Genomic DNA, 23,133 nt, shown 5'->3' with positions numbered 1-23,133 from the left:
CAACATCTCAGATCCACCCGCTTGTCTCCATCTCCAGGGCGATGCCCCTGATTCCAGCCCACCCTAAGCACACATTTGGACGACAAGGGTCTCCAAACTGGGGACTTCCCTGGCGGTCCAGCGGTTAAGACTCCGTGCTTCCACTGCAGGGGGCCCTGGTTCAGATCTCTGGTTCGGGAACTGAGGTCCCGTATGCCTGGCAGCGCGGCCAAAAAAAGAAAAAAAGTCTCCTAACTGACCTTCACTCTGGGCCACCATCCCTTTCCCACATGACAGCCAGAATGCTTTTTTTTTAAAATGTCAGTCAGATTGTTGGTGTTTGCTTTCCTGCTTACAACCTTTCTAGGGTTTTCTTTTTCTTTTTTTTCTCCGCCGCGCCCCGTGGCACGCGGGATCTTAGTCCCCTGGCAGTGGAAGCGCGGAGTCTTAACCATTGGACCGCCAGGGAAGTCCCTCTAGGGTTTTCCATTGTACTGAAGAATAAACCTTCGGGAGGGCCTGTAAAACCCTGTGTGAAGTGGACTCTCTGTCTTCCTTCCAATCCCCACTCCCACCCTTACTCCCCCAGCACCCCAATTATTGTGGCTCCAGACACACTGGCTTCTCTGCTTAAAGGACCCGCACTTGCTGCCTGGACGCTTCCGCCCCAGTCCCTCCCCAGGGAGGCCTTCTCCCCCCAACCTTAGCTGGCGATCCCCCCCACCCCCGCAAGAAGTTTTCTTTCTTTCTCACACTTTTCTTAAATTATCGCTTTGTGTGTTTGCTTTTTAGCCAACCCTCCATCCTAGGATATCAGCTCTATTTACATCAGGAATCTTGTTTGCACCAGTAGGTGCTTTGGTAAATATTTGTTGGATGACTGACCAAACGAAGAAATGAACGACTTGCCCAAGGTCACAGGACGAGATAGTGGTGGAGACAGGGCTCCTGCAGACCTGGGCTTTGGGCGCTTTGCTCCCACTATCTGCTGACACCTTAACCCCGGGGCCCCACCGGGTAAACAAGGGCAGGTGTGCGGGGTGGGGGGGCGGCAGGGAAGTGGCAGCTGCAGGAGCCCTCTCGGCCCTCCTCGCCCCCTCGGCCCTCCTCGCCCCCTCGCCCCGCCCCGCCGAGGCCCCGCCCCTGGGTACCGCACCCCAGCCGCAAGCAGCCCTGGCTCCTGCCGCATGGGGCGCGGGCCGGCCGTCGGGGCGCATGGACGGGGCGGCGGTGGGCACGGTGCCGGGCTGGCGAGCGGGGCCCAGGGCTCAGCGATGAGGAAGCAGAGCGTGCGCACCGCCGCGCTCATCCTGTGCATCCTGTCCTACCTGCTGGTGGGCGCCGCCGTCTTCGACGCGCTCGAGTCCGAAGCGGAGAGCGGCCGCAAGCGGCTGCTGGCCCAGAAGCGGAGCGAGTTGCGGAGGAAGTACGGCTTCTCGACCGAGGATTACCGCGAGCTGGAGCGCCTGGCGCTGCAAGCCGAGCCGCACCGCGCCGGCCGCCAGTGGAAGTTCGCCGGCTCCTTCTACTTCGCTATCACCGTCATCACCACCATCGGTGAGCGGCCCCGGCGCCTCCCCTCAGCGCTCGCTCCATCCCCAGCTGCCCGCGGCGTCCCGGGGTTTGAATCCCACTTCTGCCCCTGTCCAGCTGGGTGACTTTGGACCAGTCATTTCAGCTCGCCGAGCCTCACCTCGCCTCCCTCTGTCGAATGGGCTGTCTGTCATTCCACGCAGGCAAGGCTGGGAGGAGCCAGTAGGTCCCGTTTGCCAAGAGGCTTGGCCCGCAGGAGTGTCAGAAAACGCCCCAGGGGCTGGCAGACGGATGGAATGGGGCCGGACGCCCAAATGGCTGGAGTTGCTTCCTTGCCTGGCTGCATCACGCTGGCTGTGTGACCTCAGACCAGTTGCCTAACCTCTCTGAGCCTCAGTTTTCTCCTCTATAAAATAGGGGTGCTAATAGGCCCTATCTCAAGGCTGTAGTGAGACAGTTATCGTTAAGGAGATAATATATGCAGAAAGTTTTAGCACAGGACCTGACACATAGAAAGCACTAAAAAAAAGATTGATTTTTGTATTATGACACAAAAAAGAATGGGCACCTACTCTATCTTAGTCCCTGCAGTATGGCCAGTGCCTAGCCGGTAGTAGACACTCAATAAATATTTGTTGAAGGAATGACTGATTACCACCAGCTTTGGACCTCACCCTCGGGGATCCAGAGCACTTTCTCTGCAGTATCTGGACCGCCAGCCGTTGCCATGGCTACTGTCTGGCTGGTACCTGCTGAGCCTAAGCCTGGGGAAGCAGGAAAGGAGAGAAGCAGGCTCTGCAGGGCTCCACGCTGGGTGCCAGCCACTCCCCAGGCCCCAGCTGTGGATGTCCAGGTGTCCCTCTGGGCTTAGACCACCACCCTGCAGTGCCGTGGAGAAAGTTCCTCCGTAATGCTCTTGCAAGCCAATGTGAGTTTGTGGGTTTAGCAGTGGAGTTAGAAGCCTGAGTTCTGCAATTACATCGACCAGAGTTCTGTTCTCACCTCTATTGCCTCCTGCCTTCTCTGACAATTGATTGTACCTTTCTGAGCCCTGGTTTCCTCAACTACAAAGTGCAATTGTTGCTACCTCACTGAGTGATTACCGGGTTTAAGTGAGGTCAAGTGTGTAAAATGCATAGCACAGGCTTGAGGCTAGATAGGGACTATTAATTAGCAATAATCACAATTCATTATTTGCCAACTGTGGGCCCAGCTCCCTTTCAGCCCTTTTGACCCCTCCTGTCAAAGTGGGTACCCCTGCTTGCCTATCTTGGCCTAGCCTAAGACCCTCCCTGTTACTGTGCCCAGTGGTGTGGGACCCTATCCACCTCCTTTGCCTTCCCCCACATTTTTTGGAGGCCTCCCAGCTGGATTTGGCCTCCTCTTCTGACTGCTCCCCTCTGACCTGCATCTGGGAGGGGGTGGGGGTGGGGGTAGGGGGAAGGGACTGTGCAAACAGTAGTTTTGCCTCTTTTGGCCACCTGGGGGCACCAGCACTGGCTGTGTGGTCCAGGCTGCATAAGCCAGCCTTGCAGAGAGCCAGGATCCAGAACCTAGGAGTTGAGCTCTGTAAGGACAGAAGGGAGGCACCGAGAAGCTATGGAGGATAGTGGTTAATAGCTCAGCCCTGTGACCTTTGGGCAGCTTCCTCCTTCTGAGCCTAGTTTCCTTATCTGTAAAATGGGGATAATAATATCATCTCATACAGTCATTGGACGATTAAATAAAATAATCCATGTAGAGTACCTAGCATGTTTAGTTATTACCATTATTAATTTTTCTTTCTGTCAAAACCTGACATACCCCCAAACAGCTAGAAACAGTACTGCCTGGCCTCTTATTCGTAAAGTGGCTCCTCTGTCTCACACTTAGCACCTCCTTCAATCTGGTTTGATTATTATTATTATCATTGATTATTTCTTTCATTTCTTTTTTTTAAATAATTTTATTCATTTTTGGCTGCGTTGGGTCCTCGTTGCTGCGTGCGGGCTTTCTCTAGTTGCAGCGAGCAGGGGCTACTCTTTGTTGCGGTGCGCGGGCTTCTCATTGCGGTGGCTTCTCTTGTTGCAGAGCATGGGCTCTAGGCACCCGGGCTCTAGGCGCGTGGGCTTCAGTAGTTGCAGCACGCGGGCTCTGTAGTTGCAGCATGCGGGCCCCAGAGTGCGTGGGCTTCAGTAGTTGTGGCGTGCAGGCTCAGTAGTTGTGGCACACGGGCTTAGTTGCTCTGCGGCATGTGGGATCTTCCCGGACCAGGGATCGAACCCATGTCCCCTGCATTGGCAGGCAGATTCTTAACCACTGCACCACCAGGGAAGTCCCTATCATTGATATTAAGCTTTCATTGAGCCCTTAGTCTGTGTCAGGCTCTGTGCAGGGCATTCACTGGTGACCAGGGACACAGAGAAATGACCAGCATGGTCTCTGGCCTCATGGACCTCACGGTCGTCTAGTGGCAGCAGAGTTCCCCCCCACCCCCAAATAGATAGAGGCAGACTGATAGGGCCATAAAGTAAAAACATGGAAGTGGAACCATAGATCTTTAAATATATATATATATATAATATTTATTATATATATATATATATATATATATATATATATATATATATATATATATATACACACACACATATATATATGGTTGATATTTCAAATGTTACATATGCACACAGGGTACAAAAGGTATAGGATGAAAAGGAAGTCTCCCTCTCTCCCCGTCCCTCAACCCTTGGATCCCTTCCCTGGATCAAATGCAGTTATCAGTTTTTTGAGTATCCTTCCAAATATCTTCTCTATATATTCCTTTAACACACACACAAACATGTTATAATACGTTATGTTATACATGCTGTTTTGTCTCTTGCTTTTTTCACTTCATATATTTTGGTGATGTTTTTACATCAGTCCCTGAAGAACTGTGTCCTCTTTTTCATGGCTGACTAGCAGGGCTCCTCAGCCTCAGCACCGGTGACATTTTGGGCTGGCTATTCTTGTTGTGGGGACTGTCCTGTGCATCAAAGGATGTTAAGCAGGACCCTGGCCTGTACCCACTAGATGCCAGCGGCACACAGCCACCACCTCCCGGCTGTGACAACCAAAAATGTCTCCAGACATTGCCAACTGTGCCCTCGGGGGCAAAATTGCCCCCAGTGGGAACCCCAGCCAACGTCTGAATGGCGCCATGGCTTATTTAACCAGGCTGCTTTTGATGGACACTTAGGCTGTTTCTCAGTTTTCACTATGACCAACAGTGCTGCAATGACAACTCACGTGCATACATCACTTTGCACGTGTATGTATTTAGGAGGACTACCTTCCTCAGTGTGGAACTGCACAGGCCAGAGGTGTATTTACATTTTGGCAGATGGAGCTAATTTGCTACAGGAGGCATATTCTGTTGGGGAAGGGCCACCTGACTTTTCCTGGGTTATGGGACCCTTTGAGAATACCATGAAAGCTTTTGCTTCTCAGTCCTGGAAGAGACACATATCCACTAATTCCACGGTGATGGCACAGTGTGCCAAGACTCAGGGAAGCCCACTCATGTTTATGTCCCCTACAACAGCTGAGGGGACTCAGTGAGGAACTCCACCCGACTGAAGAGGTGTTTTGTGAGAGCTGGCTTAGAGCAGGATCTGGGAAGGGAAACGTGGACTGGGGCAGGGGGAGAAGATCGTGGTGGGGAGGGGAACCATGAGAAAAGGACATACTGGTTGGGGAAACAAAATGGGGCGAGGCTGGAGAGGTGAGGGGGGTCCTGATCATGAAGGAGCTTGGACATCACCTGAGAACTGGGACTTTACCCTGTGGGGACTGGGGAGACACAAAAGATTTTGCTGTTTTTTCTTTCAAGACACAACTTCCAGACATTAAAATTCACTATTTTTCAGTGTACACTTATGCGGGTTTTGCCAAATGAAAACCTGTCTCGTAACTGCAGCCACGATTAAGACATAGAACATTTCCTTCGTTCCCCAAAATTCTGTCATGCCTTTTTTTTTTTTTTTTTTTTTTTTTGGCCGCGCAGCATGTGGATCTTAGTTCCCTGACCAGGGATAAAACCTGAGCCGCCTGCATTGGAAGGGCAGAGTCTTAACCACTGGACCACCAGGGAAGTCCCCTGTCATGCCCTTTTGTGGTTAGTTAACCCCACCTCCAACTCCGAGGACTGGCAACCACAGATCTGTTCTCTGTCCCTATAGTTTTACCAGAATGTTTCCAGAATGTCATTTAAATGGAACCATGCAATAGGTAGCCTTCTGAGCTTGGCTCCTTTGATTCAGCATAATACATTTGAAACCCATCCTTTGTTGCTGAGGAAACTGAAAAGAATTCCACTGTATGGATGTACCACAGTTGTTTATGCATTCCCCAGTTGAGGGACATTTGGATTGTTTACAATTTGGGTCGATTATGAGTAACCATGCAAGGTTTTAAAGCCGGGGAACGACCTAGTTCGAACTAGCATTTCAAGATGCTCTGCCGGCTACGGCTACGGAGGATGGGGAGAGAGACCCGGCAGGAAGGAGGCGGGTGAGAGTGTGAGATGGAGCTGGACCCTCATCAACCCTCCCCTCCTCTCTGCCTCCAGGCTACGGTCACGCCGCGCCGGGCACGGACTCGGGCAAGGTCTTCTGCATGTTCTACGCGCTCCTGGGCATCCCCCTGACGCTGGTCACCTTCCAGAGCCTGGGAGAGCGGCTGAACGCGCTGGTGCGGCGCCTCCTGCTGGCGGCCAAGCGCTGCCTGGGCCTGCGGCGGCCGCACGTGTCCACCGAGAACATGGTGGTGGCCGGGCTGCTGGTGTGCGCGGCCACCCTGGCCCTCGGGGCCGCCGCCTTCGCGCATTTCGAGGGCTGGACCTTCTTCCACGCCTACTACTACTGCTTCATCACCCTCACCACCATCGGCTTCGGCGACTTCGTGGCGCTGCAGAACGACGAGGCGCTGCAGAGGAAGCCGCCCTACGTGGCCTTCAGCTTCCTCTACATCCTCCTGGGGCTCACGGTCATCGGCGCTTTCCTCAACCTGGTGGTCCTGCGCTTCCTGGCGGCCAGCGCGGACGCGCCCGAGCGTGCTGCCCGCCCGCTCCGCCGGGGGTCGCCCGAGAGCCGCGGCCCCGCCCTGCCCCGCCGCCCCGCCCACCCCGCCGGCTCCACCTCCATCTCCTACCGCATCCACCAGCTGGAGTTGTGGGCCCGCGACAATCCGGGCTTCTCGCCCCCCGCGAGCCCTGGGGCTGGAGGCGGCGGCGGCAGGGCAGGCAGGCCCCTGGCCCGGCGGAAGTCCATCTGACAGCCCTACCCTGGCTGGGGGGTCGATCCTAGAGCCGGAGGGTCTGGATTCACCTGTCAGTACACCCTCCCCAGAGCTCGGAGAGGGGTGAGGGGCCGTGCCCTCAATGCCGTCCTCTGCCACGAGTGGTTCCTCATTTCCTTCTGTGGCAAGCCCCTCCCTCCTCTCCAAAAATGTATTAAAGTCGCATCATAAGCACAAGCATAACTCTAAACTCGCCCTGTAGGTGCAAAGCACTTGTGGTCCAAATTGTTTTAGAAGGCGTGGCCACACCCGCCACTAAGGAGAGGCTCGCCACAGGCCCGTGTCCCCAGCTAGCCCTGCGGAACGGAAGCAGGTGCCCATTTTTCTGCTGTGTGAAGAGGTGGGCTCTCCGTGTTGTGGGGAAATGCATGACTTCTAACACTGGAATCCTACCAGGGAGGCCAGCGGCTCCCACTACGAGAAGCACAGGGATGGGACGGACCGACTGAAGGGAAACATTTAGGGTCCAGCGTGGACCAGTGGGCAAATCTCTGCACTATTTAAATGACGCCTTTCTCTTACTCGGCGCGCAGAGTGGAATTGGTCCCACCCCCAAATCTGATGCTCTTTGTCCTGGGCCAGCCCCACTTTGGGATAAGGGTGGGGCGGCCTTGCTGACACCCGTGTCACGGGGACACCTGGACCACAGTCTCTTCTGGGAACTGTGAGATCTGGGTACTGCCAATCACCCACAATGTGACCTCGGGGAGTCTCATCCCCTCCCTGGGCCTCAGTTGCCACATCTGTAAAATGACTGGGTTCACCCAGTACCCTGTTCCCTCCTGTGCATCTCTGGGAGGGTTCCTGGGCCAGGCCCCAGCCCCATAAGGAGACTTTAACAAAGCTGACGTCCCGGAGCACTCAGATCCTTAAAACTAAGGGCCTTTAGTGTCCCAGAGAGAAGTGCGTCAACACACAGCAGAGCAAGCCACGTTAGAAAAGCCAAAAACTTTAATTTTCAACATGAGCTACATGGTCATGAACACAATGCAACGTGACCCGCTCCAACCCAGGGGCCCAGGAAACCCTCCCTCCCCAAAAGCCTGAGGGGCTCCTGCTCCCAAAGAGGGAAGGGGGGTGAAAGGTGAGTGAGTGGAGAGTGGGCCTGAGGACCAGGGGTCCTGCCTTCCTGCCACCCCTCAGGAGGCAGTGGTGGAGTGAAAGGGCTCCAGAGGTGATGCCTGAGGCCCCGTGTTCAAGTCTCCACTTTGCCCTCACAGAAGCTATGCGTCAAACGGGCACGGTCAGTGCCTCCCCGTCAGGGTTTGTGAGTCAGATGACCTCATGGACAGAACGTTTCCCGTCCACTCGGAAATGCTGCTATACAGACACAGGGCCTCCCCGAGCCCAAAGGAGTCATTACAGGGCAACGGGGGATGGAGATGGGGCGCCCCAGTCCCCTGGGCCTGGCACAGGGCCGCTGCTCAATAAATAAATGCAGGTGGCCTTGCCTGACGCAACAGCCGTGCTCCAAGGGCAGCGGGGCTCAGAGGTACCTCTGAACACTGAGGTGTGCCTGTGAGCTCCTGATATAAGGAGCCGGATGGCGGATCAGCTTGTAAAGTGCGTGACCTCAACTCTCTGCTTCACCCCACGTTGAAGAAAGAGCTCTGAACTGCTGGAGAACTGAGTTCTCATCCAGGCTCAGCCACCAGCTCACAGTGGGACCTTAGCAGGTGCCTCCCCCTCCCAGGGCCTCAGCTTCCTCTTCTGTAAAATGGGGCTGATAACACAAGTGTCCACCGACTGCCCAGAGGCTCTTGTGAGGTTACACGCAAGGTAAAAGCAGTTTGAAAACAAAAGAAGTTTGAAAAGCACTACAGGAAGATCAGCTGTTGTTATATCTGAAGGTCTGGTGAGGATTTCCTTAAGATGAAGTGTACCACAGCCAGCTCACTCCCGCACAGCCCCAGGGAGGAACCAGTGTCTTGCCTCCCTCAGGCTGGTCTCGGAGGGGTTGTGGCCCCTTGGCGGGAGTCCCCACTTAGACATCAAGGCCTGGACCAAATCCTGCACAGCCTCAGTTAGTCAGGCCAGACCCCCAGGAGAGCGAGGTCTCTATGGCAACCCTTTCCTCCAAACCCGGGGCCAGAAAAGTTATTGGCCCATCAAGATGGAACCAAGCAGGGCTGGGTGGCCCAGGGCTTAAAGGTCACAAATATTTATCATGGCAGATGTGCCCTGGAGCGACGGTCTTCTGTCCCACAAAGGAGGGACAGTGGAGCCCTCGTTTTGGCTCACATGCTGAGGGGTCTCATCTTGGGCAAATCACTTACTGATTCTGAGCCTGTTTCCTCCCCTCTCAGATGGGCTACAGTAGGCACTGCCCATCTTTTCAAGGCCCCTGGGAGAAGGACACAGAGAGAAGGGCGGAGGAAATATTGTGGGAAATGGTGGCCCCAGCTGGTCCTGCCCTGGCTCCAGCTCAGCCTCTGGTGGGAGGAGGAGGCCCAGGCTGGGGGTGCCATAAACTCACAGGTGACCCCCGAGGCCTGTGATCTCTTTGTAAAATGGAAATGATTTCACTTATGGTCCCAAAGCCCCTTTTGCTTTAGTGCGACAGGCAGACTCTGGAGAAGGAAAAGTGGAGATGACTCCCTCCCACCATAACCCTGCATGTGACTTTTGGCCCAGGGATTGAAAAAAGAATTGTCCCCTAGAGACCCCAGCCCCCCGACTCCTAATCCCAACTCCACCCTCTCTGCTCTTCTCCAAATGGGGGAGTTCGAGCTGGCAAAGGATCAGACAGGAGCAGGCGTGAAGGTTCCCCAAAGCTAATGATGAGAATAGTCACCCCTCCCCAAACCCCCATCCCTTGGTGAGGACAGACGGCGGTTCCCACGCCCAATGGTCGGGGCCCCTTGGAAGGTGGCCATGTGCTCACAACGATGATACAAAGAAAGAGGGCTCCAGCCCTCACCACAGCCCAGCCCTCCAGGAGGTGAGCTGAGAATTCACAGAACAAACAAGAAAGTCATTGAGGGGGGCCCTCGGTGACCACCCTCTGGGTGTTATTGCTTTGGAGCACGCTCTCTCCCTTTATAAAGGCTGTGCAGACAACCAAGGGCAGGCTCAGGCTGGGGCGCACAGACCACACCCCCCCTCTCTCTGGTTGAAACAGCCAGGCTCCACCCTGTCTTTGAAAAGCTACCCCTGAACTACCAGAGCAGTGACAGCTGGAGAGAGAAGGCGCTCTCCTGGCTCAAAATATTACGAATGGTGAGTAATAAACGAACGGCAGAAAAATCACACTGGTTTAAAAAAAACACAGGGGGGAGGCGCTGATTCTGGGCCTCCAGAGCCCCGCTGCCTCCTGCCCCAGCCTTGGGATTCTAGCCACCACAGTCTCAGGAAGGTCTGAAGGCCTCCTGGATCAAAGGGGCACCTCCATCTCCCCTTCCCAGAGCATGGGGGCGCTATACCTCATCCAGAACTTTAAAGGGGGCCCAGGGCTCAAACAGGCTGAGGGGTTCCAGGTGGAAGGAATCACCTGGTCAATAGCCTAGAGGGGGACCGGGAGCAAGGTGGAACTCAACACAGCCGGGCATCCCCAGCGGAAAACCACCTCCTCTGATGGAGCCCAGGCCCCCTCTGCCAAGGCTCACATCCTCAGGAGTGCTTCCTAAATAAAATCAGTACCAAGGGTAATAAATCAGAACATCTGAGTATCATGGGCAGCTCTGGCTACAACCCTACATGGGGCGGGGGAGAAGGGGGAGGGGAGGAGGAGGGAGAAGAGGGGAGGAGGAGGGGGGGGCGGGGGGCTGAGGGCGGCCTCCCGTGTGAACCAGGCTCCAGATCCAGGCCCAGGCCAGGCCATCGAGGAGGAAAAGGCCGTCTCCTGGAACGCACTCCATCTCCTCTCGCCCCGTCTGGGGACTCTGTAAGGACTCTATGTGAGCTAAGACCAGGCACAGGGCCTGGCACACTAACCCTACCCGGCTAACCAGGACTATGCCCTACACAGCAGGACTGGGTAATGAGGGGGGGTATGGGGAGTGGGCGGCTGGGCACCTCCCAGGGGAGGTGGCAGAAATGTGCTTCTAGAGAGGGGGGCCAGCCTGCGTCCTCCCCAGCATGCAAAAGGGCTTGTAAAGGCCCCGGGGAGGGCCCCAGGCCTGCTCGAGAAGGAATCTCCCAATTCTCACACTCATGCCTCTCCTCACTCTCTTTCTCTCCTTGAGCCAAGGTCACTGAGGCCGGGGCAGTGGGTTCTGCCCTTAGTACAGGGTGGTTTGTTTAAAAAGACTAAAATTGGGGAGCTCTGTTGCCTCCCCAGACCCTTAGCCTGGAGGCAGAGGGCCAGACAAGATAACCTTCGACCTCATCCAGCAAGGAGGGATTCTCCTACTTGGGAAACCGTCGCCTGGGCACCACCAGTCCCAAGCCCAGCTTTCCTCAGACTCCCTCTCCAATCCTGCATCTCCAAAATTCAGAGACGGTGAGCTCTCTGGAGCTGGGGTTCTCAAAAATCGGGGTCCCACAACTCCTCTGCTAAAACACAGGCGACAGAGTTCTGTCCAGTCCACTAACGGTTTGCAAACTAGGTTGTTGCAATCCCACAGAGGCAGGTACCCTGGGGATCTGTGCCAGGCCCAGGGCACCCCTCCTGTCCTCTGGTCCCTGAAGGACCCCAAGTCCTAGAGCCACCGTAAGAGGGGCAGGCAGGCGACGGACAGATGGACTCGAACAGGCTGCGGCAAAGCTCCTTCCACGGGCAGGTGGAGGGAGGCCTGAGCTCCTCTTCAAGTCGGGGGCTTGGGGCCCCCCGGAGCTGGCTCCGGATCCTTGCAAAGCTGCCCCATAGGCTTTGGGGCAGGAGTAGCTGCCTGAACCCGGTGCCGCAGGAAAGACACTTGCTGGTAATTGGCACCATGGAGATGGCCGCTGGGTTCTGGACTTGGCTCCGGGCAGCGAGCTTCCAAGGAGGCAAAAAGGGGGAGCGGTCGGACAGTGTCTGGGGCAGGAGGATGGTTTGCTCTGCCACCTCGGTCTTTCCTTTCTCCGGATTGCAGCCACATCCACCAGGTCAAGAACCAGCCAAGTCAAAAGTGCAGCCAATCCCATCGGGAGAGGGAAGGTCTCAGGGGATGGGAGGCAAAGAAGGGGTGAGGAGGGGCCCTGCGGGGGCAGGTCTCCCCGTTCTGCTTCCCCGCTGTGGGGGGAGAACCCCATCCTCCTCTGTTCAATGTGCCCCTGGGCCTGGGGTCCCAGGTCGGGGCTGGGCGGTCCTCCAGACCATCTTGGCGAGCCCCTCCCCCTCCCTGGCACTAAGATCGCTCGCCGCAGGGCCCCACGGTGCTCTCAAGGGACAGCTGGGATGCCTGCCGGAGCAGGGGGCCCGTAGCCGGGTCCACCATGGAGGAGGTGGGGAAGAGCTTGTACCAGCCCACGGCCAGGGTGGTCAAGTCCAGCTCCTCCAGCAGTACGCGGGCCACGCCCATGAACTGCTTCCGCTCCATCCGCCCGTAGTTCCCCCACACGATCACCTGCGGGGCAAGAGACACAGTGGTTCAAATCCTGCCAGCGCTACTCACGGGCCCAGAACCAGAACCTGGGGTCACCCCACGCCCCATTTGTCTCCGAGTCCAGGGAATTCTACCGCCGAAAATGGCTCGAGTCCCACCATATTCTCCTGGCTCCAGTGCCACCATTATTGGTCACTGGATGACTGGCTTCCTGCCTCTGGTCTTGCCATTTCTTTCCATCCTCCACACGCCCCATCTCTGAGCCCAAGCCTTGAGGGCTGACCCTACATGATGAGCGTCCTACCTGCCACCCCACCCCCCAAAAGGCCCTCTGCTTCCAGATCCTCGGAAACAAAGTTTTAAAAAGTGGCTAGTAGGACAGCTGCATGTAAATCAATGAAATTAGAACACTCTCTCACACCACAAACAAAAATAACCTCAAAATGGTTTAAAGACCTAAGTGTAAGACATGACACCACAAAACTCCTAGAAAAGAACTTAGGTAAAACATTCTCTGACATAAATCGTAGCGATATTTTCTTAGAGCAGTCTCTCAAGGCAAAAGAAATAAAAGCAAAAATAAACAAATGGGACCTAATCAAACTTAAAAGCTTTTGTACAGCAAAGGAAACCATCAAAAAAACAAAAAGGCAATCTACAGAAATGGCAGAAAATACTTGCAAATGATGTGACCGACAAGGGGTTAATATCCAAAATACACAAACAGCTCAGACAACTCAATATTGAAAAAACAACACAATCAAAAAATGGGCAGAAGACCCAAAGAGACTATTTTTTTTTCCAAAGAAGACATACCGATGGCCAATAGGCACATGAAAAGATGCTCAACATCCCTAATTATTAGAAAAATTCAAAACTACAATGAGTTATTACCTTACACTGATCAGAATGGCTATCATCAAAAAGTCTACAAATAATAAATGCGGGCTTCCCTGGTGGCACAATGGTTAAGAATCCGCCTGCCAATGCAGGGGACACGGGTTCGAGCCCCGGTCCGGGAGCATCCCACATGCCGCGGAGCAACTAAGCCCGTGCGCCACAACTACTGAGCCTGAGCTCTAGAGCCCGCGAGCCACAACTACTGAGGCTGCACGACACAATTACTGAAGCCCACACACCTAGAGCCTGTGCTCCACAACAAGAGAAGCCACTGCAATGAGGAGCCTGTACACCACAACGAAGAGTAGCCCCTGCTCGCCGCAACTAGAGAAAGCCCACACACAGCAACGAAGACCCAATGCAGCCAAAAATAAATAAATAAATAAATAATATATATAAATAATAATAATAATAAATGCTGGAGAGGGTGTGGAGAAAAGGGAACCCTCCTACACTGTTGGTGGGAATTTAAATTGGTGCAGCCACTATGGAGAACAGTACGGAGGTTCCTTAAAAAACTAAAAATAGAGCTACCATACGATCTAGCAATCCCACTCTTGGGTGTATATATCCAGAAAAGATGAAAACTCTAATTTGAAAAGACACATGCACCCCCAATGTTCATAGAAGCTCTATTTATGATGGTCAAGACATGGAAACAACCCAAGTGCCCATCAACAGACAATTGGCTTAAGAAGATGTGTATACACACGTATACACACACACACACACACACACACACACACACACAATGGAATGTTACTCAGCCATAAAAAAGAATGAAATATTGCCATTTGCAGCAACATGGATGGATCTAGAGAATATTATACTTAGTGAAGTAAATCAAAGACGAATACTGTATGATATCACTCATATGGGGAATCTAAAATATGACACAAATGAACTTATCTACAAAACAGAAATAGACTCACAGACATAGAAAACAAATTTATGGTTACCAAAGGGGAGAGGGAGGGAGGGAGGGATAAATTAGGAGTATGGGATTAACAGACACCAACTACTATATATAAAATAGATAAGCAACAAGAATACTCAATATCATATAATAACCTATAGTAGAATATAATCTGAAAAAAATAACTGAATCACTTTGCTATACGCTTGAAATTAACACAATATTGTAAGTCAACTCTACTTCAATTTTAAAAAAAAGTGGCTGCTACATGTATAGTGTACATGCTAGCCTCCTTCCTTTTTTCCAACAGACTCTTTTCTGCAGTGTCTTCCTTATTTCTTGGTCAACCTCCAAGAGGTTGGAGGTTGGAGTGGCCAGATGGACGGTCTGTGGCTACAGGACCCTCATTTGCTCTCCGGCACCTCAGTTTCTAACTCTGCCCCTCTCTAAAGGTGGGCTGGCTTATCACTCATAGAGCCTGTTGTCTTAATGCACATGCTTTAGGGTCAGACACGCGCAGGTTCTAATCCCAGTCCTGGCTGGGTGGTTTTGGGCAAAGTCGTTTAGCCTCACAGAGTCTCAGAGTTCTTGTTTGTAAATGGAATCACCCGCACTCAGCCTACCTGGCAAGCGAGGACCACAGGAGATAATGGATGTGAAAGCTCGCTGTAAGCTGTAAGACGTTCTTCAAGCATGCAGGGTAATGTGCAAAAAACATGGGCCATTGCTATTGGTTACTGCATGTCAGGAACTGTTCTAAGGCTAAACCATCCTTAGATTCAACCTTCCCAACAACCCTACAAAAAAGGATTCCAATTTCACAGCTGTTTAAACTGGGGCTCAGGGAGGTTAAATCATTCGTCCGAGGTCACTCAACTAATCAGTCTTCAACACCCCTTAGGCAGCTGATCAGAAGCTCACGTCTGGTGTGTGGATGGGTTTGTTTTCACTGGTGTTATGGGCTGAACTGTGTTCCCTCAAATTCATGTTGAAGCCCTAACCCCATAATGTGACTGTATGTGGAGACTGGTCCTTTAAGAAGGAGATTACATTAAAATGAGGCCATTAGGGTGGTTGTGGTTTTAACTGGTGTTGTTATAAGAACAGGAGATTAGGACACACAGCTAGACACCAGGAATGTCTGCATGTAGAAAAAAGACCATGTGAGCACGCAGCAAGAAGGTGGCCATCTGCAGCCCAAGGAGGCCTCAGGAAACATAACCTGTGACACCTTGATCTTGGACTTCTAGCCTCCAGAGCTGTAAGAAATACATTTCGGTTGTTTAAGCCCCCCAGTCTATGGTACTTTGTTATGGCAGCCTTAGCAGACTAATACAACTGGCATTCCTCAATTGCAGTGGGTCTGTCCTGCTCTGACATTAGTCAGGAGGCTCAGTAGCAAGGACCCCATGTCCAATTTGTTTCCCCACTCCCTCCGCATCCCAGATAGGGATGTGCTCTGGAGCTTCTCCAAAGATGCTCAGGCCAAAATGCACAAACCTTTGTCCAGTGGACCAGATGTGGCCCCCAGATGGTCTTCTGGTTGTTTTAAATTGTCTCTGAATGTCTTTAGACCAGAAGGGTTTTTCCAAACTTTTTTGACCAGTATATACAGAAAGACAGACATTTATATCATCACCCAGCAAACACATGGGATTCATAATTGAAGCAAGTGCTCCACCAAATAGGACTTATCTTACTAAGACTTACCTTTCCTAGTCCTATTTCCTATTTCTTTCCTATTTCCTATTCCATTCCATTAAAAAAAATACTTGTTGAGACGCACTAAACTGATTTCACAACTCAGTGATGGGTCTCAACCCACAAGTTGAAAGACTATGCCCTAGATAGGACCTGGGCTTCCCAGTCTGGCAAAAGTCCCACTGTCTTGGCGACTTGTAATACCTTGGCCCTACCCTTGTTTGCTCTGCCTGCCCAGGTTAGGAGCAAGAAATTGAGGTATAAGCTAGAGGTGTCCAAATAGCAGCTCTGAGAGAGCAGGCATATGGCTCCTGCAGGCATCCAACCCGGGCCTTGCCGACCCCATGATGGGCAGCTATTTCTAGCTCCGGGATCCTCCTAAAAGCCAAGGAGCCAAAGACCTCTCTGGATCCTCCAAAGGCTCTCAGTCTATTGCCACTGTGCTCCATGCCAAGCCCCTGGCCTCCAGAGGTTGGTGGTGGTGATGGTGATGGTGATGATGATGATGATGATGATGATGATGATGATGTTAACGGCAGCCACTTGTACAGCCCAACTTGCAAATACTCTTCTTGCACAAAGCACACATTCCACTCTCACAGTAACATTATCAGTGGGTACTATTAGTACCCGCATTTTACAGATGAAGAAGCTGAGGCTCAGAAAGGAACTTGTTCAAAGTCGCACAGCAAGTTGTGGCGCTCAGATTAACCACAGTGCTCTACTTCCTCCAGATGAGGCCCTGCAGGGAGCCCCCCACCCCTAAGAAGCACCTCCTTCTCCCTCTGATACTGCAGCCCGCCCCGCCCCGAGGCCCCTCACCTGCAGGACTTTGCCCTGGGGACTCTCGGGAAACAGCAGCACCTGGTTATACAGCGGGTCCAGCGACTTGCGAGCGACTTTGGTCTTCTTCTTGGCAATGCAGATGCCGTTCTCTAGCAGGTAGGCTTTGATGTAGGCCGCTGGGGACAGAGGCCAGCAGGATGAGTTCTAGCCTGAGCCCCAAATGGTGGGCGAAGGGCACAGCAGAGGGACCCGCTGCTGGGGATCAGAGTCCCCCCAGGGGGTCTCCAGAAGAGGCAACAGGGGCAGGTGGGGGTAGGTGGTGGGGTGCAGCCAGGGTTAGCTGGGGCCTACTCGGCCCCCTCGGGTGGTCCTGTCTGCCTCCCCTTTCCTTTGCTCACCCTTTCCCTCTCTCAGTCCCTGGCTTGCCCACCCTTCCCGGGCTTATATATTCGTGGCTGACCCATTCACTCAGATGTCTGCTGAGCACCCACGGTATTCCATGAGCCCTACCAGGCACTAGGGTAGAAAACCATAAACAGGAAAGACAGTCCCTGCCCCCCAGGAGCTCAGTCCAGCCGGGAAGGCTGACAAGGTCGACGGACAATTTCAACTGGGTCTCCAGAAAAAATCCTAAATCATCAGTTACACAAGAGTCACTCGCTTTGGGACTGAGGGATCCCCCAGAGCTGGACCCAATTTTCTGTCTTCTAGACCCAGACAGCCCTCAGGGCATCCCCCCGACCTCCACCCCCAACCCTGCAGACGGGAGGGCAGCCTCCACACCTGGCAGTGTCTTGGAGCCTGGCTTGGCCGTCAGTCCCCGAGCCTGGATGATGTCCACTTCGAGCTGACCGTTCCGCTCCTGCAAGCCGATCTCCACATCCCCTGCAGAAGGCCCCAAGAGCTGAGACTGGGAAGTGGCTTGGAAGCTCCGTCAAGGACTCAGCTCCTTCTCTCCGCTGAGGGATGAAATCCCTTCCCCCTGCTCCCAGCCCCGAACAAGACCAGAACCAACTCCCACACCAAGCGCCCGGGCTCTGCGGAGCGCCTGGCAGGTAGGAACTGCACTCCAGGCTGGGTGCTCAGCAGATGGAGCCAAGGCAGAGGGGAAGGAGGGAGAGGCACGGGGCTTCTGGTGGGGACCCCCCCAACATTTGGAACAGGTCTTGGGACACTCACCCATCGGCGTGGTGGCCAGGGTCTGGCGGCCCACAAACTGTGCTGGCCCCATGCTGCCCAGGAAGTCACTGAACTGGGCGTCCGATGCCAGGCAAACTCCCCCATAGTTAAGGCTGCAAGAAGAAAGGATGAGACAAAAGCAGACGTTCCCAGGGGCCAACTGAGGACTCTGATGACTCAGGCAATCAGCTCCAGAACGGCCCTCATTCCACAGCGATTCTGTCCACATCCATCACCCAGCCTCAGGCAGACCGCTGTCCTATCTCTGCCTCCTTTCTACTTTAATGGCCCTAAAATCTCAGCTCTGACTCCAAAATTCCAGGGCTTAGCTTCTGTGTCCTGTACCTTTCCCTGTCCTACCTCTCCTCGCCGAGCCTCAGGTTCCCCCTCCATGAAATGGGTATGGTGACACCTGCCTCTCTGGGTGGCTGTAGGACTCACGGGAGATGATGTTTGTCAATGCCTGGCTCTATGGGTGAGAGCTGCGACACTCAAGTGTGGTCCAGAGACCAGCAGCATCACCCGGGAGCTAATTAGAAAGGGAACTGAGGCCCACTCCACTCCCCAGCTGCTGAATCAGCAACTGGCTTTTAACACAAGCCCCAGAAGACTTGTTTGCACTGGACAGTTTGAGATGCACGGCGCCAGTGGCTCAGCCTCCGAGGTTCTACTTGTTCTTGCCATAGAGCTGCCCAACGTCCACTCGCCTTCCTTTGGGAACAAGACCTCAAATCTCCTTTGGGGAGCCCCTTCCCCCAAGGCATTGATTCCCATGGAGCAGAGCAGACCTGGTTCCAGAGGCTGGCGTAGGCTCAGCCTAGCCAATCAAGCCGTTCCTTCCTTAGCCAGTGACTGGCTCAGAGTTGGGCGTGTGGCCCAATGCAGCTCACAAGAATCTGCCCGGGAAGATTTCTTCGAACTGTAGGAAGTGAGAAGCTCTCTCTTCCCATCAGATTTGAACCTGAGACAGAAAACTGGAGCCTCTGGCAGCTCTCTTGCTGCCGTCTGGAGCCCACGAAGGAAAATATCACACAGGTGGCACTGCGTGACCTCCTGGATCAAACTCTGCCTGAAGCAAGAGATACTTCTTTTTTTTTTTTTTTTTTTTTTAGTTACGTAAGTCAACAACAACAACGATTATCATTATATTATTTTGCTGAAACCAATTTTAGTTTTTTCTTTCCCATCTCCTAGGTCTGTTGTACTTAATGAGATCAGGTGCTAAGTACCATGCCTGATGTGCCCCTATTACCTTTAGGAGCAAAGCATTCTCATAGGAACCTTGCCACAAACAAAGGAGGTTGGTTTTGTTTTGTTTTGTTTTGACTTTATCAGCATTATTCAGATGAGGAAGCAGGTTCAGGCTAACCTAAAGCCAGAACTCACAGGGCAGAGTCAGCACTTGGATACCACACTTCTAAGGCCAACCTCAGGTGACTTTCCACCTGGGCATGTTCCAAGGGTAACAGCTAACTTTTAATAAGCACGTACTGTGCGCTGGGTTTCGCGGCAGCAGCCAGGGCCTCTTTGAACAGGAAGGGGAGCCTGCCTTGGGCCTCAAGGGCACTGCACACTTTGTTCCCCAGCCTGAGAGCAGCTGCCACCCTGCCCCCAGCTCCCTTCTCAGGGAACCTGCTGGGCTCTCGGCCTTGAAGGAGCAGGAGGAGCATCCAAGGGAGGCGGGGGTCTGTGGTTCCACTCCGAGGGTGCCCCCTTCTGCTTCCAAACCACTCTGCTCGTCTACCTTTTCCCCAGTTCTTCAGAGAGAACAATTCACTCACGGTCTTCTCTGCCTGTACTCAGCTCTTCACACCCTAGACATGCTCCTTGGTGCTTGAACCACAGCTGTCTGCCTTTACACCTCATTGCTAATTCACAAAACCTCACAGTTGGCAAAGGACATACCTGCTGGCTCTGCAAACAGTTACAGGAAGGTGTCCTCCAACCCAGCAGACTCCCTATTTCATAGATTGGAAGACTGAGGCCAGGAGTGAGAAAGACACCTGTCCGAGGGCTATATGATGGCAGTGCCTGCTACTATACGAGGCCACTGCCCAATTCATGTCACCCAAGACTACTTGACCTTTATGTATAAAATTCCAAGCAAGCTGGGGGAAGAAACAAGAGAAGACTCCGTGCACAAACACCTTACCATTCTGCTGAGCAAACAAACATATTGCCCCCAAAGAAACAACTAAAAAAGACTACTGTCTTCTTATGAGGCACAACCAGTCCTCTACCCGCCCACCTTGGGTTGTGGGAGCCCAGGGGTCATCAGAAGAGAGGAATCACTGCTGGCTGCAGTGGCCCAGAATGGACCAGGAGAGGAGAATTTGAAGTGGGGGCCAATGGATACACAGGGTCCAGCAACAAGGGGAGAGGAAGGAAGGTCACCTCCCACATACTATCTTCTCTCTATCCTGACCAGAGTCACCAGCAGAGGGTCCTGAGGTCCTCAGGATGGTGAAAGCACAAGAGTAAAGGAGCTTAGTGAGGAGCAGGAGAGAGTAAGTACTTCTCTCTCGCCCAGGAGGGTGACTGAGACAAGGCAGGGGCAAGAGAGTCTAGTTCAGGACCTTGGAGAAGGTCTATGTTGCAGGTGTATACAATGTCACAGAAGACAGGAAAGGACAGAGGTCCAGGAAGAAAAGAGGGAAATCAACTGTTTTAGGCTTTTGGACATTGAGGAGAAAAGGACTGTATTTAGCCACGGATGATTTATAATAGTAAAAATGGAAACAATCTAAATATCTGACAGTAGAGGAATTATAAACACGTATTGGATTAAAAAAAAAAAAAAAAGACAAGAATAAAGGAGCCTGGCTGGGTGCAATGACCAGAAACACCTGCACCGAAGTCTGCATGAGCAAAATACGAGTGTCTGTATTAAGTCATTATCATTAAGCCGTAAGTCATTGATTGAAGAGGCTAGTTACAGCAACTGGTTTGACTAATGAATGCAGTGACCCTGTCCCCTGGCCAGAGCTGATGGACCCAGGGTCAGACAGCTGACCCAAGCTCAGTCAAGCAAAGACTCTCTCTGGGAAATGAAAGAGAAGCCCGGAGACCAGCAGTCACGAGAACTGAGCCGTGTGAATGGCCTGTCCTCGAAAAGAGCCCCAAACTACTAGCCACCCAGTCCTGTCCAGCGGTTCTTTCCTCAAGCGCATGAGATGTCCCAGAATCATTCCAACAGATTCTGCTTTGACTTACGTTATTGGCAGAGTCAATGGAAGGATAATAATTTGAGATTTTAGCCTGAGTACTTTTTCATTTTCATGATTTCCTACTACCTGCTGCCACCCTTTCCCCATTCAGGCAGGAGTCACGGTATCCTAGGTCTACTGCCTCAGAGAAGGGATGACCCGGTAGGATGCAGAGAACAAGACAGTCAGATTCTTAGCTTTTGAGTTTCAAATCTAAGAAGCAGCAGTCTTGGAAGGAGAGGTGCAAAACCTGGCTGTCCTGCCCGTGAGTAAACAAACCAACCCCAAATCCCCAGTCTGGGAGAGCAGAGGGAGTCAGGCAGGGAGGGAAGAGAACGGAGGAAGGTCTGGGTCCCCAGGCTGGGCTGGTGGTGCTAAGGGATGATGGGAAACTCCACAGAGGTTTGGGGATTCTGAAAGCAGAGGGGACTCGTGCCCATCCTTCTTATTGGGTGGAGCTGAGAAAAGGGCGCCATGCTTTGCAGAAATGTTGTCTAGTGTCCTGTCAAATGACTCTGGAGCATCTCTGAGGCTGTGTGTGTCCCTCCACGCCCTGGAGAGGAGCATATGTTCCCACTGCACCTGAGAGAGGACCAAACTAAGATATGGCAGAGTAGTACTGGAACCCAGGCAGTCAAGCGTCCGAATCTATTATCTCTACAATTATGCAACGGTGTTATAGAGAAAGTATGGAAAAAATAACTTAATTACCTGGGGACAGAAATGGATACCCGCTATTCTTGCAAACCCAAAGCACCTGAATTAACGGCACGAAAGCTAAGACCTAGACTCGCTCACAGCCGGTGACCTGGCCTTTCCTCCACGCCCGTTTCTCTTCCACCCCAGCCTCCTGAGGGTCCGGAATCCATTCTCTTAGGAGGGTCTGGGCTCTAAAAGCTCGAGAAGTAGCGGTGCCTCGTGGGATCTAAGGCACTGAAGGGGCCCAGCCCCCCCCCAAGGCAGAGCAAGGCCTTCTGCAGCCTGAAACGGAAAGTTTCCTCCAACATCGTCCTTGTCTGCCTCAGTTCCCGGTGGGACTGTGAGCAGACAATGGGGACCTGGCAGGCCCGGTAACCAGCGGTAATTGTTTGTAATATCTGGGTGGCGGCCTGATTTCCCATCCCAGGGTGCCTCGCTGGCTGCCAAGGAACCAGGCTGACGCCCCAGAAACCTTGAACGGATTGTCCCATCCTCCATGGGGCTGGAGGGAGGAAGAATAAAGTGGAGGTAGGTCCCTGCTGGCCAGGGGACCAACTGCATCAGAGACCCCGCTCCACCTTGGGGACTTCCCTGGAGAAGGACGGAAGGCAGAGGATACAAAGTCAGAGCTGATCCTACGCCTCGCTGGCCAGCTGCTGGAGGCTCTGCACGTGAATCTTCCTACCTGCAAACGAGCCCACACCTACCCTAGAGACAGCGTGCAGCCCTTCCACTGCTGGGTGCCCGTGCTGAACCAGTTTTAAATGTTTGGAAAACCTCTGCTTATAGGACCCATTCCCAAAGGGGGAGGAAAGAGCGTGCTGAATCAGTAAATGCCACATACCTGCTGCGACTCAGACCATGCCTCATTCAGTAGGAACTCAATAGATGTTTACTGCCAAACCCTTGGGCTGTCCCCAAACTGGGAAAATACACTGGTTGAGACTGAACTCGGCATAATACAGACCTTGGGTTCCAGGGCTGTGCAACCTGAGGTAAGTTTGGTAATCTCTCTGAGCTGCATGGATAAAACGGAAATAAATTATAGTCACCTGGCTGAGCTGTTGGGGAGAGTCAACAGGATGACGCAGGCAAGGTGCTTAGCAAAGGGCCTAACACACAGCATGTGCTGAATGAATAAAGGATTGAGACGCTGTGGCTAGCGGGTCCCTGCTGCCTGGCCTGGGAGAGCCTCTTCTCCCTCTCTGTGGTGTTTTCATGGCACTTCCAATTCCCGACCGATTAGGAAGTGCAGCATCTGGATGCCTGAGACAAAGCCCAGGTCATCTGGGGCGGGGTGGGAGGGGGAGCAGGGTGGCTACAGCAGCTGATTCTTCCAAGGGACACATGCCACCAGGCAGAGGCAGAGACCTGAAACAGGATTAAAACCTCTGTTCTGCTGGCCTCTTGTTTTGTGTTATTGGTGAAATTAGATTTCCTGCCTTTC

The 23,133-nt window shown here is 53.0% G+C and overlaps 2 protein-coding genes across 3 annotated transcripts in view; one reads left to right on the top strand and one right to left on the bottom strand.

Moving 5' to 3' along the window:
* The first annotated feature begins 1,253 nt into the window (after positions 1-1,253).
* On the top strand, positions 1,254-6,807 carry KCNK15 (potassium two pore domain channel subfamily K member 15). Its single transcript, XM_068524709.1, has 2 exons — positions 1,254-1,536; positions 6,104-6,807. Exons 1-2 carry the CDS (start codon positions 1,254-1,256, stop codon positions 6,805-6,807), a joined length of 987 nt encoding a protein of 328 aa, XP_068380810.1.
* Positions 6,808-12,101: 5,294 nt separating this feature from the next.
* RIMS4 (regulating synaptic membrane exocytosis 4) overlaps positions 12,102-23,133 on the bottom strand; it is a 61,204-nt gene continuing 50,172 nt past the window's right edge. For both annotated transcript variants that reach the window (XM_068524038.1, XM_068524037.1), the window contains exons 3-6: positions 17,782-17,894; positions 17,386-17,487; positions 16,639-16,778; positions 12,102-12,320 (exon numbers count right to left, since the gene is read on the bottom strand). In XM_068524038.1, the coding sequence (XP_068380139.1) occupies positions 12,102-12,320; positions 16,639-16,778; positions 17,386-17,487; positions 17,782-17,894 (574 nt within the window). The remainder of the gene's footprint in view (positions 12,321-16,638; positions 16,779-17,385; positions 17,488-17,781; positions 17,895-23,133) is intronic.

Source organism: Eschrichtius robustus, chromosome 16 (genome assembly GCF_028021215.1).
Source record: "Eschrichtius robustus isolate mEscRob2 chromosome 16, mEscRob2.pri, whole genome shotgun sequence".
Lineage (NCBI taxonomy): Eukaryota > Metazoa > Chordata > Mammalia > Artiodactyla > Eschrichtiidae > Eschrichtius > Eschrichtius robustus.
Note: the sequence above shows the minus strand (reverse complement) of the source record. Positions and strands in the feature narration are given on the sequence as shown.